General features: G+C 40.5%; 1 protein-coding gene across 1 annotated transcript in view; it reads right to left on the minus strand.

The window, feature by feature from the left end:
• Window positions 1–17,136, minus strand: part of SLC15A5 (solute carrier family 15 member 5) — an 81,110-nt gene that overhangs the window by 55,036 nt on the left and 8,938 nt on the right. Inside the window, exons 4-6 of the mRNA XM_032796029.2 lie at window positions 10,372–10,541; window positions 4,980–5,200; window positions 531–717 (exon numbers count right to left, since the gene is read on the minus strand). Coding sequence (XP_032651920.2) covers window positions 531–717; window positions 4,980–5,200; window positions 10,372–10,541 — 578 coding nt within the window. The remainder of the gene's footprint in view (window positions 1–530; window positions 718–4,979; window positions 5,201–10,371; window positions 10,542–17,136) is intronic.

The raw sequence follows: 17,136 nt of genomic DNA on the forward strand, positions 1-17,136 counted from the left end.
AACTTCCCTCCCTCAAGATTTGAAAGTATCCTGTCTCCTGATTGGTCCTCTGGTCAGGTGACAGCCAGGCTTACTGAACTTGTTAACCTTTTACAGTCAAAGAGATATAAAGTACTTCTGTGCTATTAACTTTTCTTATCTGTTTATGACAGGTGGTTAGCAAATTCTTACCCAGGGACTCAGGACTGTCCCTCTAGTACATCCTTGAGTGGTTTGTCTCAAAACTTTTTGTCTGTTTTTAATGGCTCAAGGCAAAATGATTCCCCCCGACCTGTCTCTAAATGGAGGTGGAGACCTTTTCTTAAATCATCAGCATGTTTCCTTGGCTCAGTTACAGCCAATCACTTCAAGTAGTATCCATCCTGGGACAACCCCAAAACAGCTGGTTTTCCATCTCAGTGTTCATAATTTCAAATACGCTGATAGCGTCATCCAGCAAGTGCACCCTTCTTATCCATCAGCTAGTTTAGTTATTTCAATCAGGAATGAAATGCAGATGAAGACCCTATACATATGTATTTCATACTCACTAATGTAAACTGTTGGAATGCGTCTGCCTCTCTTGGAACTCAATAGATGAGTGTTGATGCATTCCAAAACAGGAGCAAGAATTAATAAGGATATGATGCTTATCACATTCATTGCTGCAATTGGCAAGAGAAATCCATTCAAATTCAAGTTGGAATTCATGGTCTGGAGATAATATCCTGATGTAATCTGCATTGGGGAAAAACCCTGTTTATTAGTATACTAGTTTTAGGCTTTTTTGAAGGGACAAAATTCTAATACATTTGGAAACCTCTTCCAAATGGATCTTGTTCCATCTTCTGTTCTCCAAGTTGAAATGACAGTAAACTAAATACTTGCAGATCTTTTATTACACTCTCAAAAGGGAAGGCCCAACCATAACAAAATTAATCCATTATCTGTCTGTTGCTGTGATGCTGTCATCACCATCCTCTGTTGAGAGCTAAATTTTTATCTCTGTTTCAATTGCCCTGCAGTATAACAGGATCAGCAAATATGACCATTGAGTACCAGCTTCTTTGTCTATCCCTCGCTAAAGCGATCGATCGAACTCATAGCAGTAACTCTGCAAAAGAAGTTTTAGTTGAGCCTTATACTGCAGGAAAACAATTTTTTTAATAGAATTGATCAGCCACAAATCTCCCATAGGAAAGTGAGACAAACTTATTTTACAGAAAAAACACAAGCAGGAATATATCATTATAAAGACAGCAGTAATTTTTTAGATACCCATGTTAGCAAGTCGTATCTAACAGATGCACCAGTATAATGTACAGGATGAATATTTGGCCATGCTCTTTAGAACCAGACCAACACTTGAAAAACTTGATTGATAAGCATAACATTAATAAACAGCATTTCTCTGTATTTCTAGGTCAGTAAATGAAAAGAGAAACTGATAATTGGAAGGAGAGAGGCCCACTAGTGCCAGTACTCCAAGTCCAGTGAAATCAAAATAGGTTTATAGGATGCGGTTGGTGTATCTCACCACAGCAGGGGACAGTTTGTATTTCTTTTGTATCTTACAGTGAAGGTCTATCTAGGTGTAGCGCCCCCTCTCCACCCAGTTACCTTCTTTAATGCCAATCTGCTTACAGGTTTTGATAGATAGGTCTGGGTTCTTCTGGATCCTTCCACCCACTCAACAGGGTGTAGCTTCTTTATTTTTTCCTATGAATTTATTTGGTGGTGCCTCCACCCCCCTCACTCCTTTCTGGCAGGGTCAGCAGGGTAGCTTGGGAGGAAAATTCTAACTATAGGGTAACCCCATTTATTTGCTAGATAGTTGGAGACTTCCAAGAAATAACACAAACACATTCGATATATTCAACACAATAATTACATTAAACAGGAGACAAATATAACAGGGTAAAACACTATTGTTAGGTTCACCGGTGCCCACGCTGCTAATACCTGTGACTTTCCCCAGTCACGTGACTTAAAGTAGCAAATGTAAGATTAGTGTCCTGTTGGTACGCATACTTTGTTGGGGCCCTTGATGACCTATGACCACAAAATTATTCTCTGCAGTGGTTTAGCAGTGTGGCTGACTGGGTTCAGTACAGCCCAAAGGACTCATAAATGGGAGGAGGTGGTAAGTCCCTCCACAGGTTTAATATGCAGGGGGTTATAAAAACCCCAAACCCTTACTCCCTGGCTTGAGGACAGAGTTCAGGGAGTAGGGGGTCCCCAAAACAAATAGCCTGACTGACTGACTAAAAGATAGTGCACTCACAAACTCTGTGAATGATCCTCAGGTTCAGAGATGACTCTGGACTCCTCAGTCACTGCAGAGGGGCTGATCTCCGCTGGCAGGAATCCTCTTCAGGCAGGAATCAGGCTGCTTCAGTCCCAGGATTTCCCCTCACCACAAAGGGGTGCAAAGCTCAAGGAGCAGATTACACTACTGTACTAAAATCCAAACTGTCGTCTCCTAGCCAAGTTTCCAGACACACACACAGCAGGCTACAGCCCTGAACTAGCGGACAGAGCAGAGCTGACCATGTGGTGACTGGTCTCACTAGGGAGCTGGAGGGCTAACTCAGCCTGGCCGGGGAAGTTTCCCAGCAAAACTCCACAAACTGGGAATCATCAGTGGAGAAGGAAAAGCTCAGCTGAGGGATCTTGCTTTCAGGTCCCTACAGGCCACTTCTCAGGGGGAACCCTGCACGCAGGCCTGGGAGTCACACATAGCCAGTCCTGCCCTTGTCCTGGCTGGCCCCAGACTGACTCAAAAAATGTCTTATCCCCTTTCCTGAACTCCCTAGGAAGGGCATCTCACTCCCGTTTGCTTGCCGGGCAGACTCTGAGTCTGCTTTGGCTCCCCTTCCCTACCAGAGACAGAGTGCCTCTCCCTGAGCTGCCAGCAGACAGAGCCCCAGGAATCAGGGAATCTCCTTGGGGGTTACATAGATTTTTACAAAGTCAGTCATCATCATGGTATCAGAGCAGTTCTCAAAGTTAAGAAACAAGTCTCTTTCTTTTCTAGCCTCATACCTTATAAACATTGATGAATTAAGCCTCACAATCCCTACATGCAGCAGGGAAATGTCATTATACAGACTGATAGGGAGAGAGAGATAAGTGACTTACCCAGGTCACACAGAACAGCTAGGTATAGAACTCAGATTGCTTCACGCCTACCCCTGTATCTTTACCACAAATGTATGCCTTCTACTCCTGCTAATTCTCCGAAATAAGATGAATCCCTCAGTAAACCCAACGTAAATCAATTCAGTTAAATGCATTTGAGCAAGAATCTCTGATTTGACAAATGTATGAAACTAATGTTATTTACATTAGCTTTGTTTTCCATAATTTTTTCAGATAGACATAAAACTGAGGTCTGGAGCACTTACACAGAGGACCCCATGGTGCTTCTCATAACATCATCATTTTAATCTTAGTTTCCTGGGGAGATTCCAACTCTGATAATTGCTTTCCAATTACTTACGCCTCTTGCTGCTTCAGTTAGATCTAGTATTCAATCGCTGTCCTAAATTGTTGTTCGGTGTTGTTAAGCATTCCTAAAACAGTTGCCATGTTTTCACCTTTGAGGTGTCTGCAAGTCAGTGGTGGACAAAATGATTCCAGTTTGTTCAGGACTTTTAGGGTTATTCAGAATGTTAAATCTCTTTTAAAAAAAAGATTTTCACTGCTCACCTCCAGAGGAGGATACAAACTATGCAAAAACTTAAGGTGAACAAAGAAATGGTGGCTGAACTCAAAATGGTTGCCACACAACTTATAGACCTCTGGTTTCTGTCACCAATTACACATGAAGATTGATGTTATTAATAGGAATAACATTATCAGCAGGAATCACGGGCACACAAATCTGTTCATAATATAGAGAAAGTGCTATTCATCTTTACAGAAGCAATATTAATCTATTGCTTAATCAAAGAAAAGGCTCAAGCCTTGAAATCATTGCTTCCTCTGCCTCAAGCACAAAAATCATCCCCTTCAAAATTTTTGACTCTCATTTCAGATACATGCCTGAATATTTTGACTATAAGCAGTGTCAATAGAGGTTCATTGTCACCTTGTAGTGGCTAGTAATGTCAAGTGTCAACACCAACTTTTTTATTCTTAGGAAAAGGCTGTCTCAGGAATGACTGTCAATAATAGCAGTATAATTAAGATATGGTATTTTAAGATTTTTTTTTCCTGAAGCAACACTATGCACTAATTTTAGCACCAATCAGTGGAAGTGAAGTGCAAAGGCCTGCTCAGTAACATACAGCTAAGCAGGTTGCCACAGGGTAAACTACCTTGAGAACTTCTGCTTAACCTGGAACATCCAGTCAAAAAATCATGTCTACCTAAGTAGATCTGCAAGACACTTTCACATTTATATAACACCTCTTCCCCAGAAGCAGAGAGACCCCTACACAGGCTGTGAAAGGATCACTTTATCCACCACTGAAATACACCCACCTCTGGGGTGGGACACACCAGCAACACATCCCCTCCAGAGCAGTATAAAGAGCATACAACTAGGACTACAGAGAAAGTCTGTGGTGGAAAAAAATCAAATGAGTTACAATTTGTTGAGGAAATTGGAGATAATGGTATTTCTAACGAGCACTGGTATTCTGTCTTTAATAACCACAAGTGCGTAGGTCCTCACCTGAAACACAGCAACTCCAGCAGCAGAGCACCCTAGCACTGGACACTAGAACAATATTGATTCAAAGAAAAAAGTAGCACGTACTGCTCTTCCTGCATCACCCGAGGCTCTCTCTCTCAAGCGCTGATTAAGCCAATCATCCTTAGTTTATGAGAGTCAATGTGACCATAGCCTGGTAAGTTTTAGTAAATCAAGACTACTGTACTGGGAAAGCAGCTGTTGAAGACCATACGAAGAAACTAGATACACAATTGTATTAAATATATTTCATCATATTTTAATAATCATGGGAATTTAGGATTAAAAGCTTTTTACTCACCTGAATGATGCACATTCTATATATAATCTGAAACGCAAAGAGCGGAAAGAGCCTGACAAGCAACTTAGTGTTTTCCACATGAGTCTCACTGTACCAGCCACCATAGTTTTCCTTGGCATGATCTAACCAGCTTGGCACATCTCCACTAAGGTGGCGGTATCTCACACAGCACATTTTCAGCGCATTAGCAACTACCCCAAAGGTGGTCAGCTGGGAACTACCTGCGAATGATCAGAGACATCATCATCATCAGTACGTTTTACTTGCTGCCAAACTGAAGACAAGCCAAATCACTTTCGGAACAAAAGACAACTTGATATGATTTATTTTGGTCATTTCCAAAGGATGTAGCAGACCAGATTTGTTCCAGTGCATTCATCTTTACAAGACAACTTGAACATACAGGGCCAAGTTTGGTTGCAGCATCCACCCTAAACTGCCCTACTGAAGGTACAACACAGGTTAATACCAGTTAACACTTTGGAATGATTTATTGTTATGGCTTAGCAGCAACTGTATTAATATTTTCCTTTGAATGTGTTTTGTATTGATTTGATCTGGGTCGTTTTCCATTCAAGCCAGTAGTGAGCTATTGTATGCCAGCCAACAATACTGTCAATGAAAGAGGGAGGCATTGGTGAATTGAGGTATGGCTCAGAGGATGCTAATAGGATAGAGAACTTGTCATGGTTATGTTCATGGTCAGGTTAGTCGTTATTAAATGTATTACCTTCTGATGGCCATGTGATAGGCTGTCTGAAATAAATTAGGGGTTCTCAGTCTAGTTCCTAGCAAAACAACGAAAACCTCAACCGCAATTACCATCCTTGTTGTCAGTCTCAGAGAAACCAGCAATGGTACAAATATGGAAACTTAGACAGAAAGGATGGTTCAGTCATTCGGTCCAAGCCTATGGTGTGGGAGTCCTGGGGTCACATTCCTGCTCTGCCTGTGCAACCTCAGGCAAATCACTTACTCTCTGTGCCTCAGTTTCCAATCTGTCCAACGGGGTAATAGCACTTCTCTACCTCACAGGGGTATTTGAATCACTCGGATACTACAGTAAAGGAGGGGTAACATGAGTAAAATAGATAGATAGATCTTAAATGCCTTTATCCCACAAACATCATCCCAGGGTTGAGACATACTGACAGAGAGGTGTGAGGTAAGTTTGCACTGCTGCTGCTTGGAGCCTATTTCGTTTATTGATGGTGGAGTTCATCTCCTGAGTTGGTACCTATCACAAACACTATTTACTCACTTAATGTTAGGAAAGAACTAAGAAAGCAATGGCTATTGGCTAATCAAGATTTAAACCCACTCTCTGCCACAGCCAGACTGTTGGCATTGATAAATAAGATCTCCCTACCAGAGAGGGAAATATACAATATGGATCCAAGTTAGCAAATATCGAGTCTTCTGGCATACATACTCTTTTTTTTAAAAAAGGTTTGAGGTCCAAAAACATAACCAAGAAGAAAAAGCTATCTTTATAGAAGTGTTCAAATTAAGATAAACTGATCAGAAAAAAGAAAGAGGGTATAGATTCTGGATTCTCAAATCAGTATGAAGACTGTTTTTAGAAGTGAAAATGGACATTACAGAACTAGTGTAAGGGTACAGTTTTCACCAGCTGTCATGGTTCGGGGCTGTAGCTAGCTATTTGATGTTTGCACGCATGGGCTGATCTCTAGCTTTTTGCCCCACAGTTGACATTGTGTCATTACAAAGAATGCACTCATTTACAGGAGGTGCAGTTACAGCCTAGTCCTGTGAGAAGTCAGGAACCCAGGACTCCTCTTGAAATCAGCCCTTTCTGGAGATTACGTTTTTAGACAGCTGTACCCATTTATTAAATAGGTGGCCACGATGAATAAAGAAAAGTGTTACACCTTAAGAAATGTTTGCGCTGTAGCATATCCAGTTTATTGCAGATTACACCCTTGGAAACAACCACCAATAAAAAAAAAATAATCAGACATAAAGTTCCATTATTCACATTGGAAAGAAGAGTAAACACGGATGACAGATTATTGTCAAGCCCTGACATTTCAATGCATTTCTTATTAGAACAATTTCCCTCCTTTCATAATACAATCTGAGAATCAACTGCTTATGAAGATCTAGAAAATATTTTGCTCTGTACAAGAGTAAGAATGCAATGATATATTTACTTGAAGTATACTATTTAGCTACTAGATATTTCTGAACAATGTATAGAGTTCCAGATGAGTTGTGGTTCCTCCCTGGTAAACAAGACAGACAAATCTGGAACTCAACCTGTGTATGAAGCTTGTTTATCTGTAGTTGCAGTTTTGTTTAAATGAACAGTTCGGGTGAAATTCTGGCCTCAGTGATGTCAATAAAAGCTTTGCCACTGATATTAGTAGTGCCAGGAGTTACCCCTGCTTTTTGAGGAGGAGTGTAATTTTAGAGAAATACGCTGTTTGAACTTTGACGTTAATTGAAGCAGTAATTCAGGAAGGCATGGGGTAACAAGGGAAAAGGGAGAAGGTACAGAAATCATATGATGTGCTGCACTATCATTGCAACAGATATCTCTTCTACAGACATGCTGTGGTACACAGTATATATCAACATTATCTATTTCATGTTTATACATGTTGAGATTTTTAACGTTTCCTTGGAAATGTACATCTGTTTAGACACTAAAATAAAAATATTTAGAAAGCAGTCTTTCCACTTCTTTATACTTACAGCTTTTGGCTCTGATGTTCTGCTACTCTGACCTTGATCTAATCATGAATATCTATGCTACTTAATTATAATAAAAAGCCTACATTGTACTCTAGATGGTAGACACACATTTTTTCTCATCTTTGGTCACCTGCCAGTTCTTAAAATTATAGCAGTTGGAAGAAATGCAAATGAAGTCAGTGTTTGACCGCTAAACATGATGGAATGCATGGTCCACATTGGAAATGTTACCTTAAAATAAAAAGGGGGCATACATAAAAATCATTTCTTTAAGGTCACCTCTGGATTTGAATTATGGCTCTAAAGAATTTCCAATATAGTAATTTTATTGGAAGGAGCCAAAATAAGGATTAAAAGCCCTCAGAATATTACTCCAAAAATGGGCAATTCTGTTGAAACTTGCAAAATATTAATTAAACCAAACAACACGCATTCAGAAAAACATTAAGCAACGATATACAAACAAGTGCTGCCTGTGCTGACTTTGTAGGGCAATTAACATTTTTGTAAGGCCACATTTGTTACCCAGAACTTTTTGGTATCTCTTGTTTTCTTTGCTGTGACCATAAGGAACTGAGTAAACCTTGCTAGTGACCCTGGTACCATGATTTTTCCATGGCACAGACAGGCGGGCTCAAGCTGTAAAGTTCAGATACAAATTTCCTCATGCTAAGTACATTCAGATCCACGGCTTTTGTTCAGATATGTCCTTGGTGTCAATGTGCCATGAGCCAGAATCTCCACTGTCTTCAGTTTCTGGCAGGAAATTTCAAAAGAGTCCATTGAAAAAAATCAATGGGATTTGGGTCCCTAACTTCCTGAGGCTCCTCTGAAAATCCTAGCCTCTGTTCTTTGCACCTGTACACATTATGTGCAACACTACCAATGTGATTTGACAGAGCTTATTCTTGTGCAAAATGGGAGTAAAATACTATCCAGAGTGCAAAGTAGTAGAGACTCAGAAGAGGTGTGTGATTTGCTGACTCATTGTTGCAGGTGACATTGCCCCACCTTGATAGGGTTACTAGATAGCAACCATGGAAAAAAAGGGACAGAAGTGGAGGGTAATAGGCACCTATATAAGAAGTCGTCCCAAAAAACAAGACTGTCCCTTTAGAAAGGGGCCATCTGGTCACCCTACACCTTGACCTTAGGATACAGGGAATGGTTCTCAGAGGACTTCAGCATGGGGCTGGGCAACCCTGGCAGTAGTTAGCCTTGTAGGGGAGACTGGTTTTATTCACAAATGGAACTCAAAAGGAAATAGCACAAAGCCCAAGGAAACAGTGAGCCTTGTCTTGTCTCAGCTTAGGTGAGTTGTATTTGAAGCAGGTAGGAGAAGCCACCTGATCACAGCATCGTGAGGTTGAATCTTAATCTCACCTTGGAACTCAAAGATGCTTCATATATGTGAGTAATGAATGTGTCTGAAAATTCCAGAAACGATAGCCGTCATTCAAAAGTAAGAGACACAAGGTGGGTGAGGTAACAGCTTTTTTTGGATCAGCTTCTGTTGGGAGAGGAGACAAAGTTTTGAGCTTCACCAGGGTCTCTCTCAGCTCTGTAAAACTTGAAAGCTTGTCCCTTCCACCAGCAGAAGTTGGTCCAATAAAAGATATTACCTCACCCACTGTGTCTCTTATCCTGGGACAAGCATGGCTACAACAACACTGCCAACATCCATCTAACGTGTTTCTATTAACTATATTTTCCACTGATTAAACAAGCAGGGTTTATTTTAACATTAAGCTTTTACTCTCTTTTCTGGTAGCTTAACTTCTTGCATTTGGTAGGGTTCCCCCACCTCCTATTGCATACAAATTGCATTTTACAAGTTATAAAGCAGAATCAAAATACTTTAAGGAATTGCTATATGTTAAAATGTTGCAACAAGCTTGGAGATGCAGTAAAAATTTCTTTGTATAAATACATCTGTTTTAAAGTACTCAAAGCTATCTGCATGTTTAAACAGTTCAACATTTCTAATATTTAGTTTTAGGGAAACAGCAGGCCTTCAGAGTTACGAACACCAGAGTTACGAACCGACCAGTCAACCACACACCTTATTTGGAACCGGAAGTGCATAATCAGGTAGTAGCAGAGACAAAAAAACAAACAAAACCAAAACCTGTAAACTACTAAAACAATAAAGGGAAAGTTAAAAAAAATTGACAAGGTGAGGAAACTGTTTCTGTGCTTGTTTCATTTAAATTAAGATGGTTAAAAGCAGCATTTTTCTTCCACATAGTAAAGTTTCAAAGCTGTATTAACTCAATGTTCAGTTATAAACTTTTGAAAGAACCATACCGTTTTGTTCAGAGTTACAAACATTTCAGAGTTACGAACAACCTCCATTCCAGAGATGTCTGTAGCTCTGACGTTCTATTGTAATAGCTTACATTGCAGCAATGATAGTTTTAAAACAGAAAATCAGCATCAGCTCTCCCGTGATGCAACCATCTCCTGGTAAGGGTCTGTTTTAACTGGTTTTGTATGGGCCTGATTCTGCAAAGTGCTGAAGTTAATGGCGATAGAAGATGTTCAGCCCTTCACAGGAGGCACTCAGCAGAATTAAGTGTAGACAGAATGGATGTAGCTTTGGAGAAAGAACAGTTAAACAATTTTTTTAAGTCACCTTTAAAACATTTCTAAGAGACAGATATTTGCATCTTACCTTTTCTGGGCTGGTAAATCATTTCACTGCGCACCATGTGAATTGTGATTAGGGCCATAAGCACAGACACAAATGGGATAAGAAAACCAAGGTTCTTGGCCACAGATTGCTGGATATAAGAAATGCTAACAAAGACAACTGCTGAATTTAAGTTAACCAGCCAATAAAACCTATGGTAAACAGACAAAAGTTATTCTAAGAGGGAAACCGGTGAAGAGATGCAAGTAATTAAGAATGCAATTCTGTTGCAAAAAGTACAGTTTTAAGCATCCTGAAAGTAAAAAGTTTACTTACTTTAACAACAGTGAGTGGGGAGTATTTATACCCGTGTAGTGTGCACCAGGATCCTGCGTAGCCTGACAGTCTACATGAACTTTCACTTGATTATGAGAGAGTCTCAGCATTTACTTATAAAAACAGACCAAGTTTCTAGCCCTCATGGTTATAGAAAAAATACTGATGCCTAAAGGCTCAAAAGCCAGAAGACAAATAGTACCTCATTTTTTTAAACTCATGATTTTTAAGTCAATCTCCTGGTTTATGGATGCCTGACTAAGGTTTTTGAATGTGTGGAGCTGGCAACACCGTTTCAAAGTAAGATGAAAAAACCCATAATGCCCCATGCCAAATGTATAATTCTATACACAAGGATAAAGTGTTTCCTTGCTGACTCTGGTACAGTGGTGGGCAAGCAATGGCCCATCAGGGTAAGCTGATTGAGGGCTGCGAGACATTTTGCGGACGTTGACTGTGTGCAGGCATGGTCCTCCGCAGTTCCCAGTGGCCGCAGTTTGCCATTCCTGGCCAATGGGAGTGGCAGGAAGCGGCAGGACGCAGAGACTTGCCGGCCGCCGCTTCCTGCAGCTCCCATTGGCCAGGAATGGTGAATTACGGACACTTGAAGCTGTGGGGGGCCATGCCTGCAGATGGTCAACGCCCACAAAATGTCACGGCACACAATCAGCTTACCCTGATGGGCTTCTTGCGGCCCGTGGGCTGTAGGTTGCCCATCACTGATCTAGTCTGATCTCCTGCATAATACAGGCCAAAGAAATCTCACTCGGTAATCTCTGTATCAAACTTGAGACACTTTATCATTGCCCTGATTTTCAGAGAATGGATGCTCAGCATGAAAATGACAAAAATCAGGCATCTTTAAAATGTGTCTCAAACTTCCGAATGGGTTAAAAAGCTAATGTTATTTTAAAGAGTATAAACAAGAACTCGACAATCAACAGAACACATTGCTTAGATTTCTTTTGTATGCAGTTTCAGTATCAAAGTGAGAGCACTACCACAGTTGCCACCCTTGCTGAGAGCCACTGCACTGACAGCAAGGACTGACTGACCATGGAGGTAACTGATTTCACACCCCTGCGCACGCTCATGCGCGCACGCACACACACACAGACTCTGTGTATTGAGACTGAGACTCACTGAGGAAGCCTGGAGGAGCACATATTGCTATTGCTTGGGTTCTACCTGTCCTGTGGAATATGAACAAAGAACTTGAGTTTTTGCGCTGTCAATCTAGCATGTATCATTAGTCTTGAATTCGCTTAAAATAAACAAGCAGGAGAGATGACCTTAGCTATTCTTGCTCACCTCTACAACTTTTTATCTTAAGCACAAGTGAGTGGGCAGGGCGTACTATCAGCTCAGCTGGAACAGCAAATCTGTCTAGTATCACTGTCCTCTACATAAGAGGACATATATGAAAGATCAAATCAATGTTTTGGCTGTGAACCTTGAGAAGGCAGGAAGGAGTGGGAGGGGAGAAAAAGCAGTTGCTATTAAACACCAAGGGCCAATCTGCATTGCCTCTGCTTTTTCCCTTTAAATGGCTCCTCGCTAGTCTGTTGTAATTGCCCAGAAAACTGCAGTGGCATCACTGTAGTTACAATGTTGACATCATTACTGTAGTGCTTCTGACTACTCTGTCATTGACCTAGCTAGCTAGAACCAAGAAGAAAAGCCTTTATAATGCTGAAGACGTGGAGGAGTGACAATACCCAAGTTTGTTCAACTCAAAACAAAATAATCTCTCTTGCCTTGTTAGGGAAGAAGAGCATCTGACAGTGACTTAGAAGCAGTGGGCAGGAGTTTACTTTTAAGCAGCAAGCCTACTGGAATACAGGCTGTGGCCAAGGAAAGAATAATGACATATCCAAATTTGGATGAACTCAGTGCTGCTGAGAAGCATTTGGCAGCTGTTAGGGGGACTAGCAATTCTATGTATGCTGGGAAGCAGGGGGACTACCAATACTATGTATGCCGGGAAGCAGGGACTTCCAGGCCTAAACCAGCCTCCAAAGCCATCTGAAAAAGTCCCTGAGAATTTCATCTTTAATTATTTTTAGCTAGTGCTGTGTCTTTTAAACCATTTCTGTCATGAGATATGAAACCATTAGAGAGTTGTTTTTTTTTTAATTTAAATGTAAAGCAGTTGTCTGGGGTTTGGTGTTAACCACTTTGGAGAGAAGGTATTAAAGATTATGGAAGTGTTTTGCATACACATGCTTTGGCCTTCTTCTGGCAATTTTGTTTTTAAGTTTAAAATTGCACAATGGGGCAAACAGCTCCAGATGCTGACCAAGTTCAAGGTTTTAATCCTGGTCTCCAGAGCTTTCCATGAGATCAGTCCAGGCTGTCTCACCCTACATGACTATAATGTCCATGGTGTTCCACTGGAAATGGCAGCCTAAAGAATGAAACCCATATGTGCAGGAGATGGACTTTTTTCAGTAACTGGAACTCATTCTCAGAAGAAATTAGGACCTCCATAAATCTTGTTGCCCTGAGATCAATACTGCCACCAAAATAAGTAAAGAACAAATATCGAGTCTTTGCTGAATGGAGCAAAGAGAGAAAGAGAAATGTATCCTGATGTGCACATTTCAAAATTCTGAGAGGTGGTCATGTCATAGACAAGAAGGGACCATCATCATGTCACAGTGATGAATTGTATATAAGAACCAAGACAGACATGAACCTATGGCTTGTTTCCGATTTTGATGCCCCACCTCCTTTCCTGACATTCCATTGCATTCTTCAGGCCATCTGAGTGACCACTCTGGGGTAGAGACAGGCAGGATATTTGAGATTCGAGCCCTGGATTCAGCAGCTAAGCAGTCTTACAGGCACTAGTGCAACAAACTGCACTGCTGGAGACCACACATCTGCGGGGGTTGTCTGGGGATGTGGGTGTGGGTGTTTGAAAGGTCAAAAACTCTAATCACTGTTTAGTTCCCCCTCACATTTCAAACATCATTATTGTATAGGTGGAATAGCTCCCTCTCTGAGGATGACTATAATGGAGCTGTAGGGAAAGTGGTCAGGATAGTAGTGACAGAAACAAACAAGCAAAAAATCATCGGGTAAGACCTTTCACATTCTACATAAATTCTTTCTATGACAAGGGCCCAGATTCTGTGGCACTCTGATGTAGCAGACTGGAAGTTCATAATGCTACCACAGAACTAGCTATGAACAACCCATCAACCATGGTAATGAAGAACCATTATGCTGTCTTGGCAATGGGTGATGAGGAATCACCTTCAAAGATGGAGGAGGAAAAGCTCTGTACCCCCAAGGCTGGGAGGATCATAGCTGAGAATTTGGAAATGGAAGGCAGCTTGGGTGAAAGTAACAATAAATGATAGAGTTCACAATTCTAAGGAATGGTAGGAGGAAAAACAGAACAATAAAGATAATAGATTTCAAGAAAGCAAACTTTAGCAAACTCAGGGAGTTGGTACGCAAGATCCCATGAGAAGCAAGTCTAAGGGAAAACACAGTTTGAGAGAGTTGGCAAAGAGACATTATTATGGACATAAGAGAAAACTATGCCTCTGCATAGGAAAGGTAGGAAGTATGGCAAGAGACCACCCTGGCTTAACCAGGAGATCTTCAATGATCTAAAAATCAAAAAAAGAGACCTACAAAAAGTAGAAACTAGGTCAAATTACAAAGGATGAATATAAACAAACAACACAAGCATGTAGGGACAAAATTAGAAGGGCCAAGACATAAAATGACATTAAACTAGCTAGAGACATCAATGGTAACAAGAAAACATTCTACAAATCCATTAGAAGCAAGAGTAAGGCCAAGGTCAGAGTAGGCCCGTTATTCAGTGAGGTGGGGGAAATAACAACAGAAAATGTGGAAATGGCAGAAGTACTAAATGGGTTTGTTTCCGTTTTCACCAAAACATTATGTAGCAATTGGATGTCTAACATAGTGAATGCCAGTGAAAATGAGGCAAACTCTGAGGCTAAAATATGGAAAGACCAAGTTAAAACTTATTTAGACAAATTAGATGTCTTCAAGTCATTAGGGCCTGATAAAATGCATTTCTAGAATACTCAGGGAGCTGACTGAGAAGATATCTGAGCCCTTAGAAATTATCTTTGAAAAGTCATGGAAGACGGGAGCGATTTCAAAGGCCTGAAAGAGAGCAAATACAGTGCTACTCTATACAAAGGGGAATAAGGACAACCCTGTGAATTACAGACCAGTCAGCTTAATTTCAGTATCCGGAAAGATAAGGGATCAAATAAGCAATCAATTTTCAAACACCTAGAAGATAATAAGGTGGTAAATAACTATCAGCATAGATTTGTCAAGAACAAATAACATCAAACCAACCTGATAGCTTTCTTTGACAAAGTAACAAGCCCTGTGGATGGGGGGGAAGCAGTAGGTGTGGTATATCTTGACTTTAGTAAGGCTTTTGAAATTGGCTCGCATGACCTTCTCATAAACAAACTAGGGAATTACATTCTAGATGGAGCTACTATAAGGTGAGTGCATAACTGGTTGGAAAACTGTTCACTGATAATAGTTATCAGTGGTTCATAGTCAAACTGGAACGGGGTCCCACAGGGATAGTCCTGGTTCTGTCTAATATCTTCATCAATGATTTAGGTAATGGTATAGAGAGTACACTTATAAAGTTCGTGCATGATACCAAGCTGAGAGGGGTTGCAAGTGCTTTGGAAGATAGGATTAAAATTCAAAATAAACTAGAGAAATGGTCTGAAGTAATAGGATAAAATTCAACAGGGACAAATGCAAACTAATCCACTTAGGAAGGAACAATCAGTTGCACACATACAAAATGGGAAATGACTGCCTAGGAAGGAGTACTGCGGAAAGGGATCTAGGAGTTATTGTGGATTGCAAGCTAAATATGAGTCAATGGTGTAACACTGTTGCAAAAAAAAGCAAACATCATTCTCAATATATTAGCAGGAGTGTTGTAAGCCAGACTCAATAAATAATTCTTCCAGTCTACTCCGCACTGATAAGGCCTCAGCTTGAGTATTGTGTCCAGTTCTGGGTGCCATATTTCAGGAAAGATATGGATAAATTGGAGAAAGTCCAAAGGAGAACAACAAAAATGATTAAAGGTCTAGAAAAGATGGCTATAAGGAATGATTGAAAAAAAATTAGGTTTGTTTATTCTAGAGAAGACTGAGGGGGGACACGATAACAGCTTTCAAGTATATAAAAGGTTATTACAAGGAAGAGGATGAAAAATTGTTCTTGATAACCTCTGAGGATGCAACAATAAGCAATTATCTTAAACTGCAGGAAGGAAACTTTAGGGTAGATATTAGGAAAAACTTCCCAAGTGTCAAGGGAGTTAAGCACTGGAACAAATTGCCTAGGGAGGTTGTGGAATCTCTATTATTGGAGGTTTTTAAGAACAGATTAGACAAACACCTATCAGGAATGGTTTAGTTATTATGTACTCCTTCCTTGCATGCAGGGGATTAGATGACCTCTTGAGGTCCCATCCGGTTCTACACTGCTATGATTATTAGATTGTATAAAGGACATTTTAAATGAATTAGATCTGAACATTAATATAATTAGCTGCTTGTTTCTGATGAAATGAGAATCAGTTCCCACCTTTTCATGCTCTCTGTATGTGTATATATATCTCCTCAATATATGTTCCATTCTATGCATCCGAAGAAGTGGGCTGTAGCCCACAAAAGCTTACGCTCAAATAAATTTGTTAGTCTCTAAGGTGCCACAAGTACTCCTGTTCTTTTTGCGGATGCAGATTAACTCAGCTGCTACTCTGAAACAGTAAAATAGTTGACATTTAAATCATATTTAGTTTTTAGCGTTAATCACTGAAATGAATGAATCCACTCAACTCTTTAAGTTATTGTTTCAGACTACCTGCAGATTCAGGAAGACATCTTTGCATTGAGTTGTACTATCGTCACAACCCAGAAAACTAGAAATAGGTATGTATATAGAAGAGGAAGCACTCCTGCTAGAGTATTATTCTATGGCAAAGCACGGGTTCTACAGCCACCTAATCCAAAGGCCCCTGGCTCTACAAAACACTACAAAAATGGCCATCAGTACAATCAACCTGTAACCCAAGAGATCCTGCTAAGCCTCTGGGCAGAATTATGAAATGACTATGGAACTACTTCAAGGCCAAGTGGGGAGGTGGGAAACCTCCACTAGCATCTTCCAAATGATTTAAATTTGCTTCCTCTATTAGTAATTCTGCTCATACAATATGCTGGGTAAAAAGGGCAATCTGGCAGGTGGGGCTAGTCTGCCACAATATGATTCATGTGACTGGTGGTGGAAAGTGGGGAGGGAAAAGAACTGGCTGGAATATCATACTGGCATCTTGCTGCTAGCCCCAGCAGTTTGTTTTTTCATTGTTACACAAGGCTATAGGTCTATTGTGAAGACACCGTCCAAATTTGAATAGCTACCATGTTGTCC

The sequence above is a fragment of the Chelonoidis abingdonii genome, chromosome 1 (assembly GCF_003597395.2).
Source record: "Chelonoidis abingdonii isolate Lonesome George chromosome 1, CheloAbing_2.0, whole genome shotgun sequence".
NCBI classification, from domain to species: domain Eukaryota; kingdom Metazoa; phylum Chordata; order Testudines; family Testudinidae; genus Chelonoidis; species Chelonoidis abingdonii.